Genomic DNA, 24509 nt, shown 5'->3' on the forward strand with positions numbered 1-24509 from the left:
AGAAAATAGCAAGTATTGGGAAGGATGTAGAAAAAAGCACGTCTACATAAAAACTTGTTCATAGCAGCATTATTCATCATCACCAAAAAGTGGAAATGATCCAAAGGTCCATCAATGGATGAATGGTTAAGCGAAATGTGGTATATTCATACAGTGAAAATAGTACTTGGCCCTAAAAACAAAGGAAGTACTCATACATGCTACAGCATGGATGAACTTTGAGAACATTATGCTAAGAGAAAGAAGCAGTCACAGTGGACCACATATTGAATGCTTCCATCTATGTGAAGTGTATAGAATTGACAAATCTGTGACACAGGAAGTAGATTAGTGGTTGCTTAGAGGTGGAAGTGAGTATTGAAGTAACTGCTAATAGGTACATGATTTCTTTTTCTTTTTTGAGTTTATTTATTTATTTAGAGCAGGGGAAGAGCAGAGAGAGAGGGAGAGAGAGAGATTCCCAAGTAAGCTCGGCACTGTCAGCACAGAGCCCCATGCAGGGCTCGAATTCAGGAGCTGTAGGATCATGACCTGAGCTGAAATCAAGAGTTGGATGCTTAACCAACTGAGCCACCCAGGCGCCCTGCTACGTGTTTCTTACTAGGGTGATGAAAGTATCCCCAAATTGATTGTACTGGTGATTGCACAGCTCTGAGAATATACACAACATGCATGGTGTGTGTATTACATTTCAATAAAACTTTTATTTTCATTTATTTTTTCATTTAAATTCCAGTTAACAGTGTAATAGTAGTTTCAGGTGTACAATGTAGCGATTCGGTACTTCCATGCAACACCCAGTGCTCATGACAAGTGCCCTCCTTAATCCCTGTCACCTATTTAACTCTCTGGTAACCATCAGTTTGTTCTGTGTAGTTAAGAGTCTGTTTCTTGGTTTTCCTCTTTTTTCCCTCCTATGATCATTTATTTTGTTTCTGAAATTCCACATATGAGTGATTTGTCTTTCTCTGACTGACTTATTTCACTTAGCATTACACTCTCTAGCTCCATCTACATCATTGTAAATGGCAAGATTTCATTCTTTCTTATGGCTAAATAATATTCCAGTGTGTGTGTGTGTGTGTGTGTGTGTGTGTGTGTGTGTGTGTGTACACAACGTCTTCCTTTTTTTTTTTTTTAAGTTTATTTATTTATTTTGAGAGAGAGAGAGAGAGAGCACAAGCAGGGGAGGGGCAGAGAGAGAGGATCCCAAGCAGGCTCTGCACTGTCAGCACAGAGCCGGACATGGGGCTTGATCCCACAGACGGTGAGATCATGACCTGAACCAAAATCAACAGTCCAATGCTTAACCGACTGAGCCACCCAGGCGCCCCTACACTATGTCGTCGTCATCTTCTTCTTCTTCTTCTTCTTCTTCTTCTTCTTCTTCTTCTTCTTTTAATTTTTATTTTTGAGAGAGCATGCATGTGAGCGGGGGTGGGGCAGGGAGAGGGAGACACAGAATCTGAAGCAGGCTTCAGGCTCCTAGCTGTCAGCCCAGAGCCCAATGCAGGTCTTGAACTCACAAATCAGGATATCATAACCTGAGCCGAGGTCTGATGCTTAACTGACTGAGCCACCCAGGCTCCCCCACTACACCATGGCTTCTTAACCCATTCACCAGTCAATGGACACTTGGGATCTTTCCAAAATTTGACTATTGTTGATAATGCTGCTATAAACATCAAGGTGCATGTATCTCTTCAAATTAGTATTGTTTGGATTCTTTAGGTAAATACCTAGTAATGCAATTGCTAGATTGTAGAGTAGTTCTGTTTTTAACTTTTTGAGAAAACTCCTTACTGTTTTCCATAGTGGCTGCCCCAATTGGCATTCCCACCAACAGGGCAAGAGGGTTTCCCTTTCTCATCCTCACCAACACCTGTTGTTTCTTGTGTTGTTACATTTAGCCATATGGACAGGTGTGAGGCGATATCTCATTGTAGTTTTGATTTGCACTTCCCAGATGGTAAGTGATGTTGAGCATCTTTTCATTTGTCTGTTGGTCATCTGTGTGTCTTTTTTGGAGAAATGTCTATTGATGTCTTCTGCCCGTTTCTTACGTGGACTATTTATTTTTGGGTGTTGAGTTTGAGAAGTTCTGTGTAGATTTTGGATACTAACCCTTTATCAGGTATGCCATTTGCAAATGTCTTCTCCCATTCTGTAGGTTGCCTTTTAGTTTTGTTGATTGTTTCCTCTGCTGTGCAGAAGCTTTTTATTTTGATGAGGTCTCGATAGTTAATTTTTGCTTTTGTTTCCCTTGCCTCAAGAGACATATCTACTAAGAAGTTGCTATGGGCGAGGTCAAAGAATTTATTTTTGTGTCTGCTGTAGGAAAGTGGTCCAGTTTCATTCTTCTGCATGTCACTGTCCAGTTATCCCAGGACCATTTGTTGAAGAGACTGTCCTTTTATCCATTGGATATTCTTTCCTGCTTTGTCAAAGATTAGCTGGTCATATATTTGTGGGTCCACTTGTGGGCTTTCTGTTCTGTTCTGTTCCACTGATCCATGTGTCTGTTTTTGTGCCACTACCATATTGTATCAATGACTACAGCTCCATATATAACCTGAAGTTCAAAAGTGTGATGCTTCCAGTTTTGCTTTTCCTTTTCAAGATTGCTTTGGCTATTTGGGTCTTTTGTCATTCCATATAAATTTTAAGATTGTTTGTTCTAGCTCTGAAAAATGCCCGGTGGTATTTAGATAGGGATTGTATTAAATGTGTAGACTGCTTTGGGTAATATAGACATGTTAACAATATTTGTTCTTCAAAAAAAAAAATTTAATTTAATTTAAAAAAAGGGCGCCTGGGTGGCTCAGTTGGTTAAGCGTCCGACTTCGGCTCAGGTTATGATCTCGTGGTCCGTGAGTTCGAGCCCCGCGTCAGGCTCTGTGCTGACAGGTCGGAGCCTGGAGCCTCCTTCGGATTTTGTGTCTCCCTCTCTCTCTGCCCCTCCCCCGCTTGCGCTCTCTCTCTGTCTCAAAAATAAATTTAAAAAAAATTTAAACAATATTTGTTCTTTGAATCCATAAGCATGGAATGTTTTTTTTTTTTTCCATTTCTTTCTGTCATCTTCAATTTCTTTCATCAGTGTTTTATAGTTTTCTGAGTATAGGTCTTTCACCTCTTTGCTTTGGTGTATTCTGAGGCATCTTATGGTTTTTAGTGCCTCAATAAAGTTTTAAACGCAAAACTATTACTATTTTTAAAAAATATATATTCATGAATACTATTTATTTGGATTATTTCATTTTTGATAAGTTTTTATAATAAGAAATTTCAACATTTCTTAAAGTTCTTGAGTAGTAAAGTTTAAAAAGTATGGTTTGCGGGGACGCCTGGGTGGCTCAGTCAGTTAAGTTTCCGACTTCAGCTCAGGTCATGATCTCACAGTTCGTGGGTTTGAACCCGGCATCAGGCTCTGTGCTGACAACAAAGAGCCTGGAGCCTGTTTCAGATTCTGTGTCTCCCTCTCTCTCTGTGCTCCCCTGCTCATGCTCTTTGTCTCAAAAATAAACAAACATTTAAAAAAAGTTTTTTCAAGTTAAAAAAAAAAAGTATGGTTTAGGGGCACCTAGGTGGCTTACTCGGTTAAGCGTCTGATGTGGGCAGTTTGTGAGTTCAACCCCGCGTGGATTGTGTGCTGACAGCTCAGCCTGGAGCCTTCTTCGGATTCTGTGTCTCCCTCTCTCTCTGTGCGTCCCCCACCCTCCCTACCCACACACACACTCTCTCTCTCTCAAAAATAAATGTTTAAGGGGCGCCTGGGTGGCGCAGTCGGTTGAGCGTCCGACTTCAGCCAGGTCACGATCTCGCGGTCCGGGAGTTCGAGCCCCGTGTCGGGCTCTGGGCTGATGGCTCGGAGCCTGGAGCCTGTTTCCGATTCTGTGTCTCCCTCTCTCTCTGCCCCTCCCCCGTTCATGCTCTGTCTCTCTCTGTCCCAAAAATAAATAAACGTTGAAAAAAAAATTAAAAAAAAAATAAATAAATGTTTAAAAAAAATTTAAAGTATGGTTTAACTGTATTTTATTATAGAATAAATATAAGATGGCTCTTTAATCTCAATAATAATTTGAATGGACTTTTCCCCATTAAAAATCAAGTGTTCAAATTTTACAAATGACTATGATTGTAAAATTAAGAATTTAAATTATTTTTATGGCAAATTCAGGCATTAATTGTCCTTTTTGGTTTTTTAACATTTTTTAAATGTTTTTTTATTTTGAGAGCGAGCTCATGAGCAGGGGAGGGGCAGATAAAGGGGGGGAAGGGGGAAGAGAGAGAGAGAGAAATATCCCAGGTGGGCGCTGCACTGTCAGCAGGGGAGCAGGCAGGGCTTGAACTCCCAAACCACGAGATTATGTACTGAGCCTAAATTAAGACTCGGATATTTGACTGAGCCACCAGGTGCCCTTAATGTCCTTTTTAAATCCATCCAGAGAATAACATAGAATTCTGTCTCTTAGTTCTAGAATATGGACAGTCAGGATAACCATGTGTCTCCATATCGGACAAGAAGATACACTTTTCTCTTTGCCTTATGGTTTAATTTGCATAGTGAAAATGTAGGTTGTCTAGTGAGCTCCTGAGATGAAATTGAAATCTGAAGTTTGAATTTAAAACAACATTAGGTAAGGGATGACTTATCTTTCCCTCATGAGGTAATAAGGTAATGGAGGAAATGAAACACTTACAGAAATTATTCTACAGACTGTATCTCTCAAAAAGAGATACTGAAAAAGTACACTGGCCAGTCATAGGACAGAAGTTAGGGGGAGGGTATGTCCAGACAAGTTTTAAAGTAAATGTAGCTCTTGACTTATTCCAGTTTGTTTTCATAGTTCTTACTTAGGGGAGAAAAAGATCATTCAAAAATACTTAATGGAAATCTGCGTTGCTACTTTCTCCCAGATTGTAACTTCCTAAAGGATCTGGTGCTGTTGGTTTCTCTTCCCTGCATCCTAGATTCTGTATTCCCCCTAACCTACATATTCAATTTTATCCTGTCATTCCCCTTAATAACTCATGCATTATCCAGAGAAGCATTTCTCTTTGGTAGCCTGCAGATCCTTAGGAATTTATGGAAGTTCATGGAGGTTGGTGAGAGACAGCAAAGGAATGTCAGTAAGAGACATGTTTGGGGGAATTTTTGAAAAATAGAAAGCAGATGAGAGGAGAAACAAGCTGGCCAGCAACAAGACTGCTGTCCCCCTTTATAACTTACATGTCTTAGAGGGTCCAACCAGTGCACTAAAGAAAAAAAAAATGAGTAAGATGATTACCTCTGTTTTTCCATAGTAAAGTTTTCCTTTCAGTTACTTGCTTTTGAAGAGATACAGCTATTTAGATATCCTTTTACTCACTGCATTCTTACCCCTTAGCCCTAATCTTCATTGATGATTCTTGCCTAAATCACATATTAAATGATAGCATCCATATAACAATTTTCTAATTTCATCATCCCTTCAAGCTGGCTCCTATGTCCCTATCGTTCCTTGGGAAGTTTTGCTTTCTGATTCATTAAGTCGTTCCAGGCTCATCTGGACTGTCCGTGCCCCAATATTTGATTCAGCCATTTGGCCAGGAAGCTCTCGTTCTTTTTAGTAAGGAATGGTTTGTAGAATCTGAGGTCTGGGGCGGATAGATGTGCTCCGTAGCTCCCAAACCCCTCATGGCTGAGGCTAGGAAACATGTATCTTTATCTACATGTATGTAGTAAATACTGTGTTTAGAAGCTTCATTTCTATCTCCGTGTTTAGAAACAAAACACAAAAACTGTTAAACTAGACCAGCTGATTTTTATACACTAAATGTAAGAATTCCAAAAGTCAGGTCATGAGCATATAGTCATACGATTATATTTCAGCCTACATTTTAAGACATTTTGTCTCCAACCAAATATGGCACGCTCTTTGATGATTCATTTGTCAACAAATCATGCTTTCTCTTATATGATTTAAAATAAGTTGAATAACATTAATAAATGAGGAAAATCTTGAAAATTTATAATGCAATAGCTTATAATAGTGAGGTGAAATAAGATTTTTATTTATTTTCTTATTTATCCCATTATGCACCGATGACAAAATTTTTACCAATATTCTTAAAAAGGGAGTAGGGAGAGTTATTAATTACTATACAGAGTTACTGAATTAAAAATTAATTAAAAGTTGAATACCTTTACTTAGAGGATAAAGTCCCAATTCCTTCTCCCAATGTGCAAGTCCTCCCACCTTCCTCCCTAGTCTCATCTCATACTTCCCTCCCTCGGGGCATTATATGATCTGGGCACATTGATTCACCTCACGGTTCCCAGCGCACTAGCATGATTGGCTTGCCCTTCCCCCGACAGTAATCTGCCTGGAAACATCTGACACGTCTCTCAGGTTCCAGGTCACATATCACCTGTTCCACAGACTCTTACAGACAGAATTCATTCTTCCTCTGTTCTCACAAAGGCTCATCAATCCTAATTTTTTATCTCCGTATTCCTTAGTAGGTGTGTCTTCCTTTACACAGCGACTTTATCTTCCTTATATCTCAGCACAGCACAGTATCAGGCATTGGATAAATGCAGAAAGATTTTATTGGTTTCAAGATTATCAACTTTGATCATTTTAAAATGTCTCTTCTGCCAGCACCTCTTAAATCCTACTCTATGGGGCGCCTGGGTGGCGCAGTCGGTTAAGCGTCCGACTTCAGCCAGGTCACGATCTCGCGGTCCCCCCGCATCCGGCTCTGGGCTGATGGCTCAGAGCCTGGAACCTGCTTCCGATTCTGTGTCTCCCTCTCTCTCTGCCCCTCCCCCGTTCATGCTCTCTTTCTCTCTGTCCCAAAAATAAAAATTAAAAAAAAGTTGAAAAAAAAATTTTTTTTAAAATCCTACTCTAGTTTCGATAACTTCCTTTGTATATAAAAAAATTAAATTTTAATTATGCTAAACCTGTTGCTAGATTTCTAGAGATGGGATAAAGATTTCAAACGTCAGGATACTTCACAATCAGTCACATGTGCTACGCCTTTCAGTAGGCTGCACTAGCCCGTCACTCAGCCATGTCCATGTGAGAGGGCAGAGCTACACTTCTAACCAGAGCAGATGGGCAAACTAATAAGGTGAAAGAGTCAGACTCAGAAGGCACAGCTAATGGTGCTGGTGACATTGAGAAGGCAATGCCCGTGGCTGAAGGAACTTGCAAAGATCACTTTGTGGGTACTAGCTGGGTAGACTCCAACTCCTTCCTTAGTTTAATCTTCATTATTAATTCCCTGAGCTCTCAGTGTTTACTCCCCCATAGCTCTATCCAAGGCCCACAGTGGCCAGACCTTACCAGTCCAGTTTTTGTTTTTGTTTTTACCCCAGAGTCTCCAAAAATACCTGTCTATTTACTCCCCTGGGGCTCACTGCCACCTCCTTTCCTTCCACCTTACCACATGCCCCGTCCACTCTGCTACTGTGGGCTGTGCTCAACTCTTCCCCACCTGGTGTTTTGCTTATAATTTGGTAAAGCCTTGGTTGGAAACTCAGTTTAATACTGGGGCTACTTTACGGTAGTGCTTATATCTGTTAGTACTAGAAATATTTGCATTATAGTCAGTATTACAAAGTGTGTATGTCTGTTTTTTCTTTCCAGATCCTGGTTAGATAACAATGGGAAAAGTGCAGTTAGAAAGCTGAAGGACAGTTTGCCACTTAGAAAAGAACTAGATCGTCTAAAAGATGACCTGTCTAATCAGCTGCAGCTCTCGGACATCAGGTAACAAAGGCAGAGCCTAATTTGGAGATGGGAGTAAGCAGGTGCTATCTATTGGTCAAGCTTTCCAGCAGTTAGATATTTGCATCTTTAATTTAATTATTCTGATTACTAAATAATCTTCAGTCATCTTTTTCAGAAATTGTCAAATGTTCATCTGTGTAAGAAAATGATCAATTTCTTGCTGAAAACAGTGAACTAAAGTTTAGATACTGACATTAGATACTGAACTAAAGTTTAGATACTGACATTTTTAGCATAGCAGTTTAATTTTTTAAAGTAATGTTTATAAGAAAAATATCTATTCCATATACACATAATATATCAAAAATAATTATTCCTCCATCATGTGAGATCAGTATCCAAGTTTAAAATGAAGGGAGAGAGAAAATGGGTGTTGTATTCTTGGTTCCATGTTTTATAACATGACCTTTTTTAAATGTATATATAATTTTTTTGAGACAGAGAGCACACACTAGCAAGGGAGGGGCCGAGGGAGAGTGAGAGAGACAAAGAGAGAGAGAATCTTATGCAGACTCCATGCCCAGCCCAGAGCCCAATGTGGGGCTCAATCTCACGATCATGAGATTGTGACCTGAATTGAAATCAAGAGTCTGACTGACTGAGCCACCCAGGCACCCCAACATGACTTTTTAAAGAAGCTTTCATTAACCTGGAAATTGCAAGGTACATAAAGATACATGTAGGTGTTTATTATAAAAACAGATTTAACAGCTGTTTAAAATGGTAAGGAAGAGAAAGGGCAGGGCCTGGTGGACTCCCCACCAGGGAGGACTCCCCATTAGGAGAACTCTGAGAAACTGTTGTGAAACATAAGAGACTCCTAAAAACTGAGAACAAACTGAGGGTTGATGGGGGGGGTGGGAGGGAGGGGAGGGTGGGTGAGGGGTATTGAGGAGGGCACCTGTTGGGATGAGCGCTGGGTGTCATATGGAAACCAATTTGACAATAAATTTCATATTAAAAAAAAAAAAACTTGTGCAGTGTGAAGCTTGGACATTGCTATTACTGTTTCTTGTAACCTGCTTTGTTGTTTTCAACCCTCATTAACAGGATGCTTTTTCTTCTTTTGAACTGAAATGACTCTTTGGGTACCATAATAGCACCTTTTCTTTGTGCCTGCCCGGTATTAATAAGACGTATATGTTCTGTTCTTGTATGTTCAAATCATAGTGGGTTTGGGGTTTTTTTTTCAAATTATAGTTTTATAAGAGAATTCAGATTTCAAGGAAAACATGTGGACTTGGGGTATGTGGGGTGTTGGGTTTTGTGCTGATAGCTGCTCTTTGATCATCAGGTCAATATTTTTAGGCCCTGCTTTGTTTATAGGGCATTCTTCCAATTCCACAATCTAGTAGCACGGACTTTTCTAGCTCCAACCAAATAACAAGATCCCTTTTAAAAGTTTGTAAAGTAAATTCCTGTACATAAAAGTAACTTTTTCTAGTGCAAATTCTAAAATGATCTATCAAAGAGACTGGGATTAGGAAAATAAAAGGATTTTTTTTAAGGATTTCTTAAACATAAAAAGAAACAAGCATTATGTTACAATATGGTGTAGAAATTTCTCAGCTTTGATTTTTACCATGGTAAATGTCAATAAATATAAGCCACATAAACAAAAGCTCTTGGGGGTTCTCCATTTTTCAGAGTGCAAAAGCGTTCTGAGACCAAAACATTTGAGGACCATGGGCATGATGGCTTTCCACTATTAGAAAATTACCCAAACCTCCAAAAGATGGAGAAATTGCAACCAATGACGTTTCTAACTATTCAGCCTGTGTGAAAGACCCTTTGTTAATAGGAACTGTATTTAGTAGCTCTATCACAGTGTTAATTTTATTTGAAATGATATCTTCTTCAACTGTGGGCTAAAGGAAAATTTTTGAAAATTGGTTTAATCTTAACAGAAATGACTTTCATCAGAATCAGTGATAGGGTAAAGAAGGAACCTAAGTTTTTTGAGCACGTGTTTTGAGAGTCTTACTCCTTCACATATATTCTCCCTATGATTTATGCTGTGCTGGAGGAGGTGATCCCACTTTGCATGTATGGAAAGGAAAGTTTAGTAAGGACAGAAGCAACTTGTTCAAGGTCACAGAGCTAGTAAGCCACGGAATTAGAATTCACAGGTGGGTGGGTGTTCAGACACTGCTAAAGATCAGTGCCATATAATATATATTATTATATAATAATAATATATTTACATATTACATTTGCACACCAGTGCCTCTGTAACATCATGTGAACATCAGGTTCCATCTTGTCACTAAGATTTAGTGTTCATTTATAAAAATAAGTAGATCACGTGTCACAAAAATCACTTAGTCCAGAATAAGATAAAAAGAATCTGATAAACCTAACTGGAATTCCTAATTAGAACTTAAATCCAGAGGCCCCCAGGTGGCTCAGTCAGTTAAGTGTCCGAATTTGGCTTAGGTCATGATATCATGGAGCATGAGTTCGAGCCCCACATTGTGCTCTGCACTGACTGTAAGGAGCCTGCCTAGGATTCTGTCTCTCCGTCTCTCCCATCTGCTCTCTTGCTCTCTCTCTCTCAAATAAATAAATTAAAAAAAAACTTAAATCTAAAACAAAATCATCATCTTTGAGTGATGTGGAGATGGAAAAGATTTTTTTAAGTGTTTCCTATTTCATTCTCTTCTTTTTCTCTTTTTTTTCTTTTTTTAACTTTATTTTGAGAGCAAGAATGACCCATGACCTGTGCTGAAATCAAAAGTCTGATGCTTAACCAACTGAGCCACCCAGGGGCCCCTCATTCCCTTATTTTAAAATAGAAACAGCATAGTGTATTTGCTTGCTTTATTTGTTTGTTTGTTTGTTTGTTTGTTTGTTTGTTTTATTTTATTTTAAAGAGAGAGAGAGAGGGTGAATGGGGAGGGGCAGAGAGAGAGAGAATCTTAAGTAGGCTCCACACTCAGTGTAGACCTAGACTTGGAGCTCTATCCCATGACCCTGGGACTGTGACCTGAGGCAAAATCAAGAGTCAGACATTCAACCAACTGAGCCACTCAGTTACCCCTGTATTTGCTTGTTTTAAATCTTTGGGTACCTGAACATAGTAGTAATATTTTTACCCTCTGGCCAACCATTCATTTTCCATTTGGTTGTTTCATAAGATAATGAGCTAGTTGGAAAACATGACTACTTGAAAAAAGCATTCGCAGGAATTAATTCTCTGTCTTTCACAGGAATTAAGCAGCTGGGGTGAATGCACGGCTCTTCCCTCAGGGATGCCTGCTGCTAACGTGCCTTTGTGCTCTGGTGTCCTAGGTGGCAGAGGGGCTGGGGCATCGCCCATCGCTGTAGCCAGCTTCACAGTTTAGGCCGCCTAGCACAGCAGAACTTGGAAACGCTTAAAAATGCAAAAGGTAAACAATTTCCATTTTCTTTTCAAATATCACACAGCTGCTATACACATCTGTAACTTGTGGAGGAAAACTAAGTGTTAAAAATCCTTACAGCTGTGACCTTATCACAGCTGAATTTTTAAATGTGTTCCTTTGAATAAAACAGCAACATAAGATTAGCCTTTAAGCTTCTACCTAATTTAATCCTGAATTTGTATGCTAAGTTTAAGTAATTATTTGCACAGTGGTGAATGAAGCATCTCTGGACAGTGACCAAAGGGTTTGTGTTTTTATCATCAGGATGTACAATAATATTTACAGACCGCTCCGGGATGAGTGCAGTGGGCCATGTGATGCTAGGAACAATGGATGTCCATCATCACTGGACAAAAGTAAGGAAGAGTTTAAAAGCAAAAGAATCTCTGATTTGTCATAGACATACGCTTGTCTCAAACTATGTTGTTACGTCAATGAACTAAAAAACAACTTGAATCATAGTTTCGGCTGTTTTCAGATTAGGTGTTTACTATCATGTAGTTAAAATACTTAGGGGCCTGATTTTTAAGTCAGTTTTTATTTGGAAATTTTGTAGTCTTTCTGAGGCACCGCCTAAAAGGCTTGCATTCTATTGTTTTGGTGTTAACAGATTTACTGCGCTATAATTGACATACAATAAATTGCACAGATGGTATATAATTTGATGAGATTTAACCTGTATAAATAGCCATTACCACAAGAAGATAGTGAACGTATCCATCACCCACAAAAGTGTGCTCATGTCCACTTGTAAACCCTCTCCTCCATCCCACCACCCTCTCCACAAACAACCTCTGGCATGCTGTCACTGTAGGTCAGTTTATATTACTAGAGTTTCTATAAGTGGAATCACAAAGTATTTACTTCTCTTTTTTGGCGGGGGGGGGGGCAGGTTCTGTTTTCTTTCAGTCAACATAATTTTTTTCAGATTCATCCATGCTGTTGCATGTATCAAGAATTTATTCCTTTTTATTGCCATGTAGTTAGTATCTGATCATCTAAATCTACCCCAGTCTGTTTATCCATTTACCTACTGATGGACATTGAGCTGTGTTAGTTTGGGCTGTTGGAAATAAAGCTGCTAGGAACATTTGTCCGTGAATAGTTGGATCACATGTTAGGGCATTTTATCTTTTAAGAAACTGCTAAAATTTGCAATGGTTGTCTTTAGTTTTAGCCGTTCTACCACGAGTATGGTTCTATCTCATATGGGTTTCATTTGTGTTTCCCTAATGACCCATCATGTTGAGCATCTTTTCATGTGCTTATTTGCCATCCGCGTACTTGCTTTTGTGAAGTGGCTATTCAAATCAAATATTTGGTAGAAAATATTTGCAAAGTCTGTGTACCTAATGTATAAAGAACTCTGAAACTCAACAGTCAAAAAAAAACCTCAAACAATCCAAAAACAAAAATAAAAGACATGAACAGGTTTGTCACAGAAGGTGACCTACAGATGGCAATTTTTTTTGAATGGCTAAGATGAAAAGTAATGATACCACCAAATTCTGGCACTGGTCACTGGTGGGGGTATAGAGTGCTACAGGCAGTCTGGAAAAAAGTGTGATGGTACACAACTAAACAAGTGTGACCATATGACCCAGCAGTTGCACCCTTGGGCATTTGTACTAGAGAAGTGAAAAATTATGTTCCCATAAAACCTGTACATAAATGTTCATAATAGCCAACAACTAGAAAAACTCTAATGTCCTTCAGTGTGTGAATGTTTAAATTGTGACACATGCGTACAACAGAATATTACCCAACAAAAAGAGGGAATGAACTACTGATACCAGCCACAACTTGGGTGGATTGGCACAAAAGGACATTGTGCTGAGTGAAAAAAGTCAGTATCAAAAGACTACATACTGTGTGATTCCATGTACATAATGGTCTTAAAATAAAATTGTAGAAAGAACAGATTAGTGGTTCCCAGGGGTTGGAGAGTGAGGGACTCTCCCCGCCGTGGTCCGTGGCTAGTGCATGGGTAGGCATGCAGGGTCCATAGAGTGGAACTGTTCTGTATCTTGACTGTGGTCATGGCACATCAGTCTACACATGGGATACAGTTACATACACACACACACACCGCCCCGCCCCCCATACCCACACCCGAGTGTAAGTAAAACTGATAAAGTCTGAAGAAGGTCAGTGGATTGTTTTCAATGTCAGTTTCTCAGTTGTGATAGTATACCGTAGTTTTGTTAGATGTTACCGTTGGGGAAACTGTATGAAAGATGTTCTGTGAAAATAAAAAGTTTTTTAAAGGTAGCTACCTACCATCCATACTTGGATAACTCATTAAGAGAAAAAAATGGAAAAAGTGGGTAGGGAAATTATTTTCACAAAGTGTTGGAAATACATTACGAATAACTTGTGTACCGCTATTGCTTTTATCATCGCAGAGTTTTTGATGCCTTTCGACCCCTCTGCGAGTTGTACATCCCCAGCTCTTTACGTCAAGTCTGAGTCCTCAGTGCAGCATCCCAGGGCCTTCCCCAGTCCAGCCGCTCCCGCGTCTTCAGCCTTTTCCTTTCCACACACGTGCCACACTCCAGCCACACCAGACTCCAGAATTTGGGATGTGCTGCCCCTTGCCATGCTTCTGTCTTTACACATGTTCTTCTTTCTACCCCCAAAACACTTCCACATGTATCTAACTCTTGCTAAATCCTGGTTGTCTTCTCAGCTTTTCAGACTGGTCACATTAGACTTCCTTAGAAACCTTTGCTTGAACCTCTCCCCTGTGTCCACTCATGTTTACATGGCACTTAGTACAAAGAATCCTGGTTCTTGTTTTGTTTCCTTGCACCCCAGCTGAAAAGTAGGGCCCACCTTTTATAATCTGTACACACAGTTTAGTGCTTAAGTACATGGTAGGTGCTCAGTGATATTTATTGCATGTAATTGAGTTTTGTTGGAATTAAAAGTAAATTCTGAAGAAATATACTTGGAGGGAACTACATGTACTTTATTTCCCAGACCCTTCTTTATTAGACCATATAATCATTCTAAACTAATTTGAGATTCTTACCTGATTTTTTTTATTTTTTTTAAATGTTTGTTTGTTTTTGCGAGAGGCATACAGAGCACGAGTCGGGGAGGGGCAGAGAGAGAGAGAGAGAGACAGACAGACAGACAGACAGAATCAGAAAGCAGGCTCCAGGCTCTGAGCTGTCAGCACAGAGCTCGACGTGGGGCTCGAACTCGCGTCTGGAGCCGCGAGATCATGACCTGAGTCAAAGTTGGACGCTTAACCAACTGAGCCCCCCGGGTGCCCCACTTACCTGATTATTTAAATGTTAGTACTTAGGACTTATTTTTATTTGGAACGTATTTCTTTTTTTCTGCAATCTCTTCAGTCCTATCTAAAAATTCCTAAGATTTACAGTGGGTTGTTTTGAATATTAATATTTCTAGCCCTACATTAAGTCATAGTACTTATTTGAGCTTTCCTTCTAGAAAAACAATTTTGTTGTTAAAATTTCTCAATACCACTAATTGGAATCCTAACATTGTTTTATGTTTTATGTTTACTTAGTTTTATGTTATTAAACTAAGTATTTCTTTCATTTTTTTAAATACTGTAGCTTTTTGAAAGATTACCAAGTTATTTTGACCTTCGGAGGAGGCTGATGCTGTTAGAAGACCAAATAAGCTATCTTCTAGGTGGCATACAAGTGGTTTATATCGAAGAGTTGCAGCCAGTATTGACACTTGAAGAGTATTACTCTCTTCTTGATGTGTTCTATAATCGGCTGTTGAAAAATAGAATACCCTTTCACCCTCGAAGTCTACGTGGTTTAAAAATGATCCTTAACAGGTAAATATCTAAAATAAGAATTATTTTTATTCTTTCACTTAGATGTGTTGTGTGTGTAGGTAGATTAAATTGTTTTGTGTTTCACTGTGTGATTCTTAGGAACTAAAGAAAAGAATGTCACTCCTGTTAGCAGCTCTCTTTACACATTAAAAAAGCCAACATGAGAGGATTGAAGGATTGAATCTCTAGAACATTTTTGTGTTTTTTTTATGAAATTTATTGACAAATGGTTTCCATACAACACCCAGTGCTCATCCCAAAAGATGCCCTCCTCAATACCCATCACCCACCCTCTCCTCCCTCCCACCCCCCATCAACCCTCAGTTTGTTCTCAGTTTTTAACAGTCTCTTATGCTTTGGCTCTCTCCCACTCTAACCTCTTTTTTTTTTTTCTTCCCCTCCCCCATGGGTTCCTGTTAAGTTTCTCAGGATCCACATAAGAGTGAAACCATATGGTATCTGTCTTTCTCTGTATGGCTTATTTCACTTAGCATCACACTCTCCAGTTCCATCCACGTTGCTACAAAAGGCCATATTTCATTTTTTCTCATTGCCACGTAGTACTCCATTGTGTATATAAACCACAATTTCTTTATCCATTCATCAGTTGATGGACATTTAGGCTCTTTCCATAATTTGGCTATTGTTGAGAGTGCTGCTATGAACATTGGGGTACAAGTGGCCCTATGCATCAGTACTCCTGTATCCCTTGGATAAATTCCTAGCAGTGCTATTGCTGGGTCATAGGGTAGGTCTATTTTTAATTTTCTGAGGAACCTCCACACTGCTTTCCAGAGCGGCTGCACCAGTTTGCATTCCCACCAACAGTGCAAGAGGGTTCCCGTTTCTCCACATCCTCTCCAGCATCTATAGTCTCCTGATTTGTTCATTTTGGCCACTCTGACTGGCGTGAGGTGATACCTGAGTGTGGTTTTGATTTGTATTTCCCTGATAAGGAGCGATGCTGAACATCTTTTCATGTGCCTGTTGGCCATCCGGATGTCTTCTTTAGAGAAGTGTCTATTCATGTTTTCTGCCCATTTCTTCACTGGGTTATTTGTTTTTCGGGTGTGGAGTTTGGTGAGCTCTTTATAGATTTTGGATACTAACCCTTTGTCCGATATGTCATTTGCAAATATCTTTTCCCATTCCGTTGGTTGCCTTTTAGTTTTGTTGGTTGTTTCCTTTACTGTGCAGAAGCTTTTTATCTTCATAAGGTCCCAGTAATTCACTTTTGCTTTTAATTCCCTTGCCTTTGGGGATGTGTCGAGTAAGAGATTGCTACGGCTGAGGTCAGAGAGGTCTTTTCCTGCTTTCTCCTCTAAGGTTTTGATGGTTTCCTGTCTCACATTTAGGTCCTTTATCCATTTTGAGTTTATTTTTGTGAATGGTGTGAGAAAGTGGTCTAGTTTCAACCTTCTGCATGTTGCTGTCCAGTTCTCCCAGCACCATTTGTTAAAGAGGCTGTCTTTTTTCCATTGGATGTTCTTTCCTGCTTTGTCAAAGATGAGTTGGCCATACGTTTGTGGGTCTAGTTCTGGGGTTTCTATTCTATTCCATTGGTCTATGTGTCTGTTTTTGTGCCATAGAACATTTTTGAAATACATTGCCACTTCAAGGCAAAGTCAATCCTGTGGAAAACTTTATAGCGTTAGACTAATTTGAATCAGCCCGTGTTTGTTGTGCACACATTGTTTTCACAGCCTATGCTTGCTGTTTAAGAGCACACCTCACCGTCTAGTGGGCTACTGCCTCCATTTACAGGTGAGGGTGGCCATACAGTGAGGAAGAATGCGGTTATCCTGAAAGTGTCTCTTTGGGGACAGCAAAAGTTAAAATGTAATTTTACTATACTTTTAAAATGGATTTTCTTGAAAAATTCCCTTATCACTAATCAGACTAATAACATGTTTTCTTTGGGGGCAGAGTGGGGGATGAGAGATCAGTGACTTTTCCTTTTATGTATATTTCATTACAGTGACAGATATGCTCCAAGCTTGCATGAACTCGGGCACTTTAACATCCCAAGCCTCTGTGATCCAACAAAGCTCCAGTGGTTTATTCTAACCAAAGCCCAACAGGCAAGAGACAACATGAAGAGGAAAGAAGAGTGAGTGCTATGAACCCTCTGTAACTTCCTACCAGTCAGTCTATTAAACATTCAGGGGCGCCTGGGTGGCTCAGTCGTTAGGCGTCTGACTTTGACTCAGGTCATGATCTCACGGTCCGTGAGTTCGAGCCCTGTGTTGGGTTCTCTGTTGTCAGCACAGGGCCTGCTTTGGATCCTCTCTCTCTCTCTCTCTCTCTCTCTCTCTCTCTCTCTCTCTCTGTCCCTTCCCTGCTCGTGCTCTCTCTCACTCAACCATAAACATTAAAAAATAATAATAATAAATAAATAAAAATTTGAATATTCAGAATTCATAAATATGGTACATAAAAACTGTATTACACTTAGAAAATTGATTCATCGGCGCATAGTCCATGTTTACTTATCCCCCACCTTATTCTGCCAAGAATTGCATATGGTGTTTCCTCATATAAGAGTCTAAATTACATTACCACCATGTGCCTCAATTTGAGGATCAAGACTTGTTAATATAAAAGTCAACTCAAGAGCAGAACGAAGATAAGAGTATCAGAAAGAAAGATGACAGGCATGTTTTCTGTTTAAAACTTTGAGACCTACTGGTGCAAAGCAAGCTTCGTCTGAATTTAAGTAAAGGAGAAGAGATTAGAAGTAAAAAATTGTTGCAGTTCATAAGCAGTCCTGTATCTGTGTCGTTTGTATCTTTGAAGGAATCTTAGCCAACAGTTTCCTGTTTTGTGGCCAGTGGATACTGCTTAATAATGTTTCTACTATGAAGAAAGGAGGATATTACACTCAAAACAGGGTTGTTTTTCTAAAGATGTTGGCAAAGGAGGTTTGGATACTGAGAAGTCATTCATTCATTCATTCATTCAGCTGTCATTTGCCATGACTGAAAGGTGCCATCGATAGAAAGATGGAGGCCGGGTCCCGGCCGTCCTGGAATGTGTTTTTCTGGTGGGAGGTGCGAGCGCCGGGTAGCTGGGCCAGGGTGGGGCTGAGTGAGAAGCACCAGGGCTAGCTGGCTAGCTCCCGAAGGCCACAGAGGCCCAGAGAAGGCGGCTGCACGTGTCCGGGGAGGCAGCAAGGAGGACGGAGACTGGCACCCGGAAGGTAGAGGTGACCGTTGAGCCGTGGACCGTTGGGGCATCGGTTCCAGGTTTTCCTGTCCTGCCACCCGCTCACCCCTCCGTCCCTACCAGTTGCTCATTCAGAAGAGATCGAGGGTGGCAGTGGAGGAGGGCCACGGAAGTCATCTCTCTGACAAGAAATAACGGGGTCGTTTGCATATAAAAACTAAGTGAAGGAGCTGCGTCTTTGTTTGGCTTGTGGGGTTGGTGACAGCTGCGTTGGCGGGATCCGATGGCACAAACACCCTACTTCCTGACTGGGTGCTCAGCCTCCGTGTTTGTGATGTGATTTTCTCAGTTGTGAGTCAGCTTGAACCCTCGGGAGCAGCCCTGGCCAGCCTGTCATCGTCAGGGCTGACAATTTTGTTGGCTACACTGTCGCTGCTGCTTCTGTCTTCTCAACGGCCACTTAATAGGCTCAGTGTATTGCTACTAGATTTTGAGGAAGTCAAATAAAAAGAAATGCAGTTCACATGGGTTAGCTTTTGAAAGTTCCATCCTACCAGTGAGTCGGGTCAATACAGTGGCTCATCAGAGCAGCCAGAGTGAGTTACTCTGTGAGAAGCCCAGTCGGGGCTCATCAGTGGCCTGCAGGCCAGGACCCCCTCCACTCATCCCTCACTCACTTTGCCACAGCCGGGTGGCCCTTCTGTTCTCCCCTGGCACCTGCCTGGAGCGCCTCTTCCCAGTGTCCTCCCGGTTTGCCCTTCACCTCCCTCTGGGTCTCCGCTCGCATCTACCTTCTTTCTGGGTGAGGTTTTCCCTGGCGGTTAGCGGAACCAGCCCCCTCCCCTGCAGCACCCCCTCCACATGCCCTGGTCTGCCTTGCTCCCTCGAACTCACCACCATCGGCCTCTGACAAGCTCTTTTCCTTATTTATTCAGTGCCTGTGCCCACCCAGACAGAATGTGAGTACCACAAGGGCAGGGACTTTTGTCTCTTATTCCCTCCAGTGCCAGCATCAGCGCCTGGCACACAGGAGGCCTTCGGGAAGATAACGGACTGAATCCATTAACTTGCATGTTGCCTGAGCCTTGCTCTGGCCCTGGCCCTGGAGCCTTCGTCCCTGCTTCACCACCCGTGGAGAGGAAGCCACTTTGTTGCTGGTCCCAGTATACCTCCCCTCATAATCATTGCTTTCATCCTTCTGCAGACCTCTGACTCTGGGCCCAGAGGTCCCCTCCACTCTGCCTTCTCTTCTCCTTTGCTCTTTTTCCCCACCCTATCAAGGTTGCCCTCCTTGTAATCACCAGGGGGTGGTTAAGACTACTGGCTTCCCTCAGATGAAGTGTGCTCCTAGACCGTGGTTTTCACCTTTTAGCTGCATATCTCTATAAAGTGGATTTCCGAGTGGAAATTCAAATTATAAAAAAGGTAAAAACTCGCTGGTTTTCTGTCTGAAGAGGAAGGGAACTAGGGGCCCCCGTCCCCACAGGGAACCTCGGAATAGCTCTGCAGGAGCCTGCCAGCGGTTTAAAACCACTATGCTAATAAGCTAGTACCTGGGTCCCAAGTAGACTCCACGTGGCCTTCTCAAGACTGCCTCGTAACACCGCCTAGCTGCACCTCCTGGCTGCCAGGGAGAGTGCAGGCACTGTCTGTGGAACCCCTGCTGTGTTTGGAGGCTGGGAATAACCTGTGCACAGCTCTTACATAGGGCGGTCGTGACCCAGGGTAACCTGGGCCTAGCGGTAAGCCAGCTGTCCCCAGACAGGCTGTCCTCACTCAGTGTTTCTGTGGAAGTTCACTCACGTTTGTTCCTACCCTATATCACATACTATAAATTTTAATGTCACTTAGACAAACTGGAAACCATGGAAATGTACAATAATAGAAGAATGTTTAAATAATTTCGATACTGACATATAGAAGAAACAACCATTTAAAAGAATGCTCACTGGGGCGCCTGGGTGGCTCAGTCGGTTGAGTGTCTGACTTCGGCTCAGGTCATGATCTCACAGTTCATGGGTTTGAACCCTGCATGGGGTTCTGTGCTGACAGCTTGGAGCTTGGAGCCTGCTTCAGATTCTGTATCTCCCTTTCTCTCTGCTCCTCCCTGACTCATGCTTTCTCTCTCTCTCTCTCTCTCTCTCTCTCTCTCTCTCTCTCTCTCTCTCAAATAAGTAAATAAACATTAAAACATATCTGTAAACATTGACCACCTGTGGGATAATGTACTTAAGACACAAAGTTCTGCCGGGAGTTGTCTACTTTGCAGGCCTTTACTCAAGCCCTTGATGGAAGAGGCATTGTTGCTTGCAGGCGAAGGGGAGGGAGCAGAAAGGGAGCTGATGGGTTTGGAAGTGAGTGGAGTGAGCCCTTCCTCCTCAGGGGGCCAGCTTGGGTATTTGGGAATTTCCAGAAGTCATTACTGCCCAAGGGTCAGAGAGCAGGTGGTTCCTAAAACTATGGCTTTTACACTCTGCTTTCTGCCTTCTTTGGTCACTAACAGCTGCTCAGTGAGGCAGGATTAGAACTTTATAAACTATGTATTAATTATTTTTACCCATTGCTGCTAAAAAAGATTTAACAAATACTTTTAGAGACACATGCACGACAACGATTGGCATGTGTTCTGAGCATGTAACTCGCCCCTTGCGGGCAACACCATTTTCAATGTTGAGAGTGGAAAGTTAGAGCCCCAATATATAAAATTGTATCTACATTTTATGTTATTTTATTTGGTGATAGCTTGTGGCAATATTACGTTTATTTTCAATATGACAGGTTAAAGGTTATTGAAAATGAATTGATAGAGGCTTCAACGAAGAAATTTTCTCTGGGAAAGTTTTATAAGGAGCCCAGCGTTTCTAGTATACAAATGGTGGATTGTTGTAAGAGACTTCTAGAACAGTCGCTGCCTTACCTACGAGGGATGCATCTCTGCATTTCACATTTTTATTCTGTCATGCAAGATGGAGACGTTTGTATTCCTTGGAACTGGAAGGATGGAGAAGCCGTTAAGTAACACAGAAATCGGTATTATTTTTTGAAGAGACAAGAAACCATTAAACTTATTTAAATCCACAGTTTAATATAACAGTATTATTTACATATTACAAGGACAGAATTTCTAACTGCTGCTCTAAAAGTAGACCTTTTTTAAAAATTAATTTCTGCTACAAAACTTGCTTTAAAAGGTTTTATCTCCCAGTCTTATGGCGTTTCTTAGCTGATTGGCAAGATTGGGTAAAAAGATGTCAGCATCAAGGAACATATTTTGCGGTATATAAATGAGGGGTTCTACGAAGTTGAGGATATATATTTTTATATGAGTGAGCGTGCATAAGTGTAATCAGGTCTCATTCAGCATAGCTCCGGAGCGATGGAACTCATTCCACATGCAACTTTGTAGTTACATCTCATGGGTCAATACAAATGCGTATTTTGCAGCCAGTACGGGACAGTTGCTGTCCAAAACAGAAGACGACCGACGGATGGCAAAAATTAGATAACCGAATTTTTCCTGAAAGAAAGAGTAGAAGGAAAAAAAGCAACTAGATGTATGTATGGTATTGACATGGACATAAGCAGTCTGATACCAGTTCGTTAGAAACATCTTAGTGACAGAAAACTTGGGTTTAAACCCGCGGGTTTTCCTACCCATTAATCTATCACAACTGTTGGTAGCATGACACAACAGACAGTGAATGTCTTTGAATCAGTGAGGGGACTCTGGTTTCTCATGGACAAACTGTCTGGAAAAACCCTTGCTGGTGTCCCACAGAGTTCCAGCAAGTAGAATCAAGTGTAAAATGGTTCGGGCCATCCAGGATTTGTCACCTCCTCAACCCCGTGCTTCCTGTTCCTACCAGTGTTTCGCATCCGGCATGAAGTCCCTCTGAGCCGCCCGTGTGTGAGGTTGTGTGGCCTCCCTGAGGTCGCAGCACCGCCCAGACCTAAGGGCCATGGCGGGCCCACTCTGGAGACGCCGGGCTTCTCTCTCTGCAGTCCTTTCCCTTCGGATAATGTATTTCGCCAGATCCAAAACCTCTCCAGCTTGTTTCTCAGGAGGATAAGGTGAATCTAATTTGGGACACCATTTTCGTGGCTCCTACTGCTGGCTGAAGAAATAAGAAAGGAAGTTTTTTTCACAGTGCATCAGAAAGGGAAGGAGCTGTTAACCATTCTTGAAGTATGTTTCAAATTCATCTAAAACACCGATTGTTTAAACTGTTTAAATTCAAATGTGTGTTCAAAAGAAATACTGATGTGTAATTTTTATAGTTTGTGCATATCATCCCTGTGAACCTTCAGTACCAAGTATACTGAATTTGTTTTTCTAATGTAAAAATGTTGCCTATAAGGATTTTCCAGAGCCAAATGATGGGGGTGAACAATTCCTTCCTTAAAGGTTATGTAAGAAAATTTATTGAAAAGTAGCTTTGGATCATGCCATTTCTAAAATCAACTAATATAGAATCCTCAGTAATATGTTTTGAATTGGACTTTGTCTCAGAACTGATTGTTAACAATAATATAATAAATAATACATTAATCAGATTATTGTTTTCCTTATTCAGTTATTAATAGTTTCACAACTCCTAGAACATAATAAGAAATTACAAGAAACTGATGGCCTGGCTTACATCGGAAGCCGCATCTGTCTTCAGGACAGATCTCCCCAAGCCCTACTTCCTCCTTCATTTCTTAAAGACCTCTGCCTCCAGGCAGCCCCCCTGAGCTCATGAGGGAGTGGTGGGCATTGAGAAATGGATCGGTGAAGTAAGAGGGACCAGGGCTGCATCTGGAGTCAGCTCACCGTTGAAACCTCCAAGGACTCTGCACATCCCAGGCAGAGGCCCCTGAAGTGAACCCCTCCAGCTCAGGCTACTGTCCCACCACCCTAGAGTTCCTACCTCCCCTATACTAATCCAGTATCACCACCCCACCCCAACTTCCCTCGAGGGACCTGTCTGTGCTTCCCCAGAGTGAGCCAGTTAGACCATGTCCTGTGGAGGTTGGTAGCTCCAAGGCTCTGGGCTCTTCTACAGGGGGCTGTGGTCCTGGCAGCCTTCCACCACAGGCCCCAGAGCTGGGAGCCTAAGCTCCTGGGAGGCTGGCACCCAGACCCAGGGTGCAGGAACCACCGATGCACTGGGTGAGGCCTGGCAGCTAGCTGCCCACAAAGTGCCCCCTTGTTTCCAGACTGCCTGTTACGTGTGCCACCTGGCACCGATCCCAACCACGAGCCCTGTGACCTGGCAGGTGCCTGTTCTGTAATTATTGACACAATCCCCAGGGCACCTTTGTAGGGCTCCCAGTGGCTCCCTGCACAGAGTGGCTCTGGGCAAGGCCTCATCTGGCCTCAGTCTCCCCATCTCTAAGAGGAGACACCAGGTTGTGTTCTTGAAGTTTCTCCCGCCCTCAGTGAGTCTGCCCCAGGAATGCAGAGCCCTCCGTTGGGTGGTCTTGGCCGCCAGCCTACGTTCCCCTCACTCCTAAGGACGAGGAGGAGGAGGATGCGGGGCAGCCAGTGTCCAGACAGATCAGACCTGAGTCAGTGCCACGGGACCCTCTCCTTCCCTGCATTCCCCTGCTTCCTGCAAGTTCAGGCTGCTGGTCCCTCAAAACCCTTCCCTCAGGGGACATACCTATTATGGAGCATTATAGCAATTTTTCCCCCTAAGCTGATGAATGTTGCATATGAGGAAACTGACACCCAAAATTGGAGACTTGCCCAAGGCCTTTCTGCCTGAGGCAGACAAGAGAGGGGGGGTTAGAGCCCAGGTGTCCCAGGGGCTGTGAGGGGTCTGAGCGGGCAGAAGCACCCCCGGCCGTGTGTCTGCCCACTGCTGAGCTAGTACTGCACGTAGGCAACCCACAATTCAGGATCAGATGTGCCCTTGCAGCAGTCCTGCCCCTAGCGGGTGGGCAGGGGGGATACAGAAACAGAGCCCTTGGATGGCGAGGTGTCAGGCCTGGCACCGTGGTGCGGACGGGCCAGCAGGCAGCAGGGCTGACATGCTACGGGCGTGTTGTGCAGAACGGGCTCGCTCACCCCTACATTGCACTGAGGCCACGGGAGGCAGGATTCTGACTGGGTCACAGGACACACTGGCCACAGAATCAAGGCAGGCCCTTGCTCCACAGGCCCGAGAACTGGGGTTTCCTGGAGTCCTCAGGCTGAGACAGTGTTTCCGAGCCCCTGCTTCTGCCTCCCACTCCAGCATGACCGGATCAGTAGGAAAGTGGTCATCCGTTCCTGGAGGGCCGAGCAGCTGTCCACTGTCCCACCAAAGCATCATCAGGGAGCCTGTCCACTAGGGAAGGCACATAGCTGGA

General features: G+C 42.3%; 1 protein-coding gene across 6 annotated transcripts in view; it reads left to right on the forward strand.

Moving 5' to 3' along the window:
• Positions 1 to 22727, forward strand: part of TCAIM (T cell activation inhibitor, mitochondrial) — a 78034-nt gene extending 55307 nt beyond the window's left edge. For all 6 annotated transcript variants that reach the window (XM_023260822.2, XM_023260823.2, XM_023260825.2 and 3 more), the window contains 6 exons: positions 7638 to 7760; positions 11073 to 11170; positions 11450 to 11541; positions 14776 to 15008; positions 16987 to 17118; positions 20952 to 22727. In XM_023260822.2, coding sequence (XP_023116590.2) covers positions 7638 to 7760; positions 11073 to 11170; positions 11450 to 11541; positions 14776 to 15008; positions 16987 to 17118; positions 20952 to 21192 — 919 coding nt within the window. In that variant the 3' untranslated portion in view covers positions 21193 to 22727. The remainder of the gene's footprint in view (positions 1 to 7637; positions 7761 to 11072; positions 11171 to 11449; positions 11542 to 14775; positions 15009 to 16986; positions 17119 to 20951) is intronic.
• Positions 22728 to 24509: the final 1782 nt, after the last annotated feature.

Source organism: Felis catus, chromosome C2 (genome assembly GCF_018350175.1).
Source record: "Felis catus isolate Fca126 chromosome C2, F.catus_Fca126_mat1.0, whole genome shotgun sequence".
NCBI classification, from domain to species: domain Eukaryota; kingdom Metazoa; phylum Chordata; class Mammalia; order Carnivora; family Felidae; genus Felis; species Felis catus.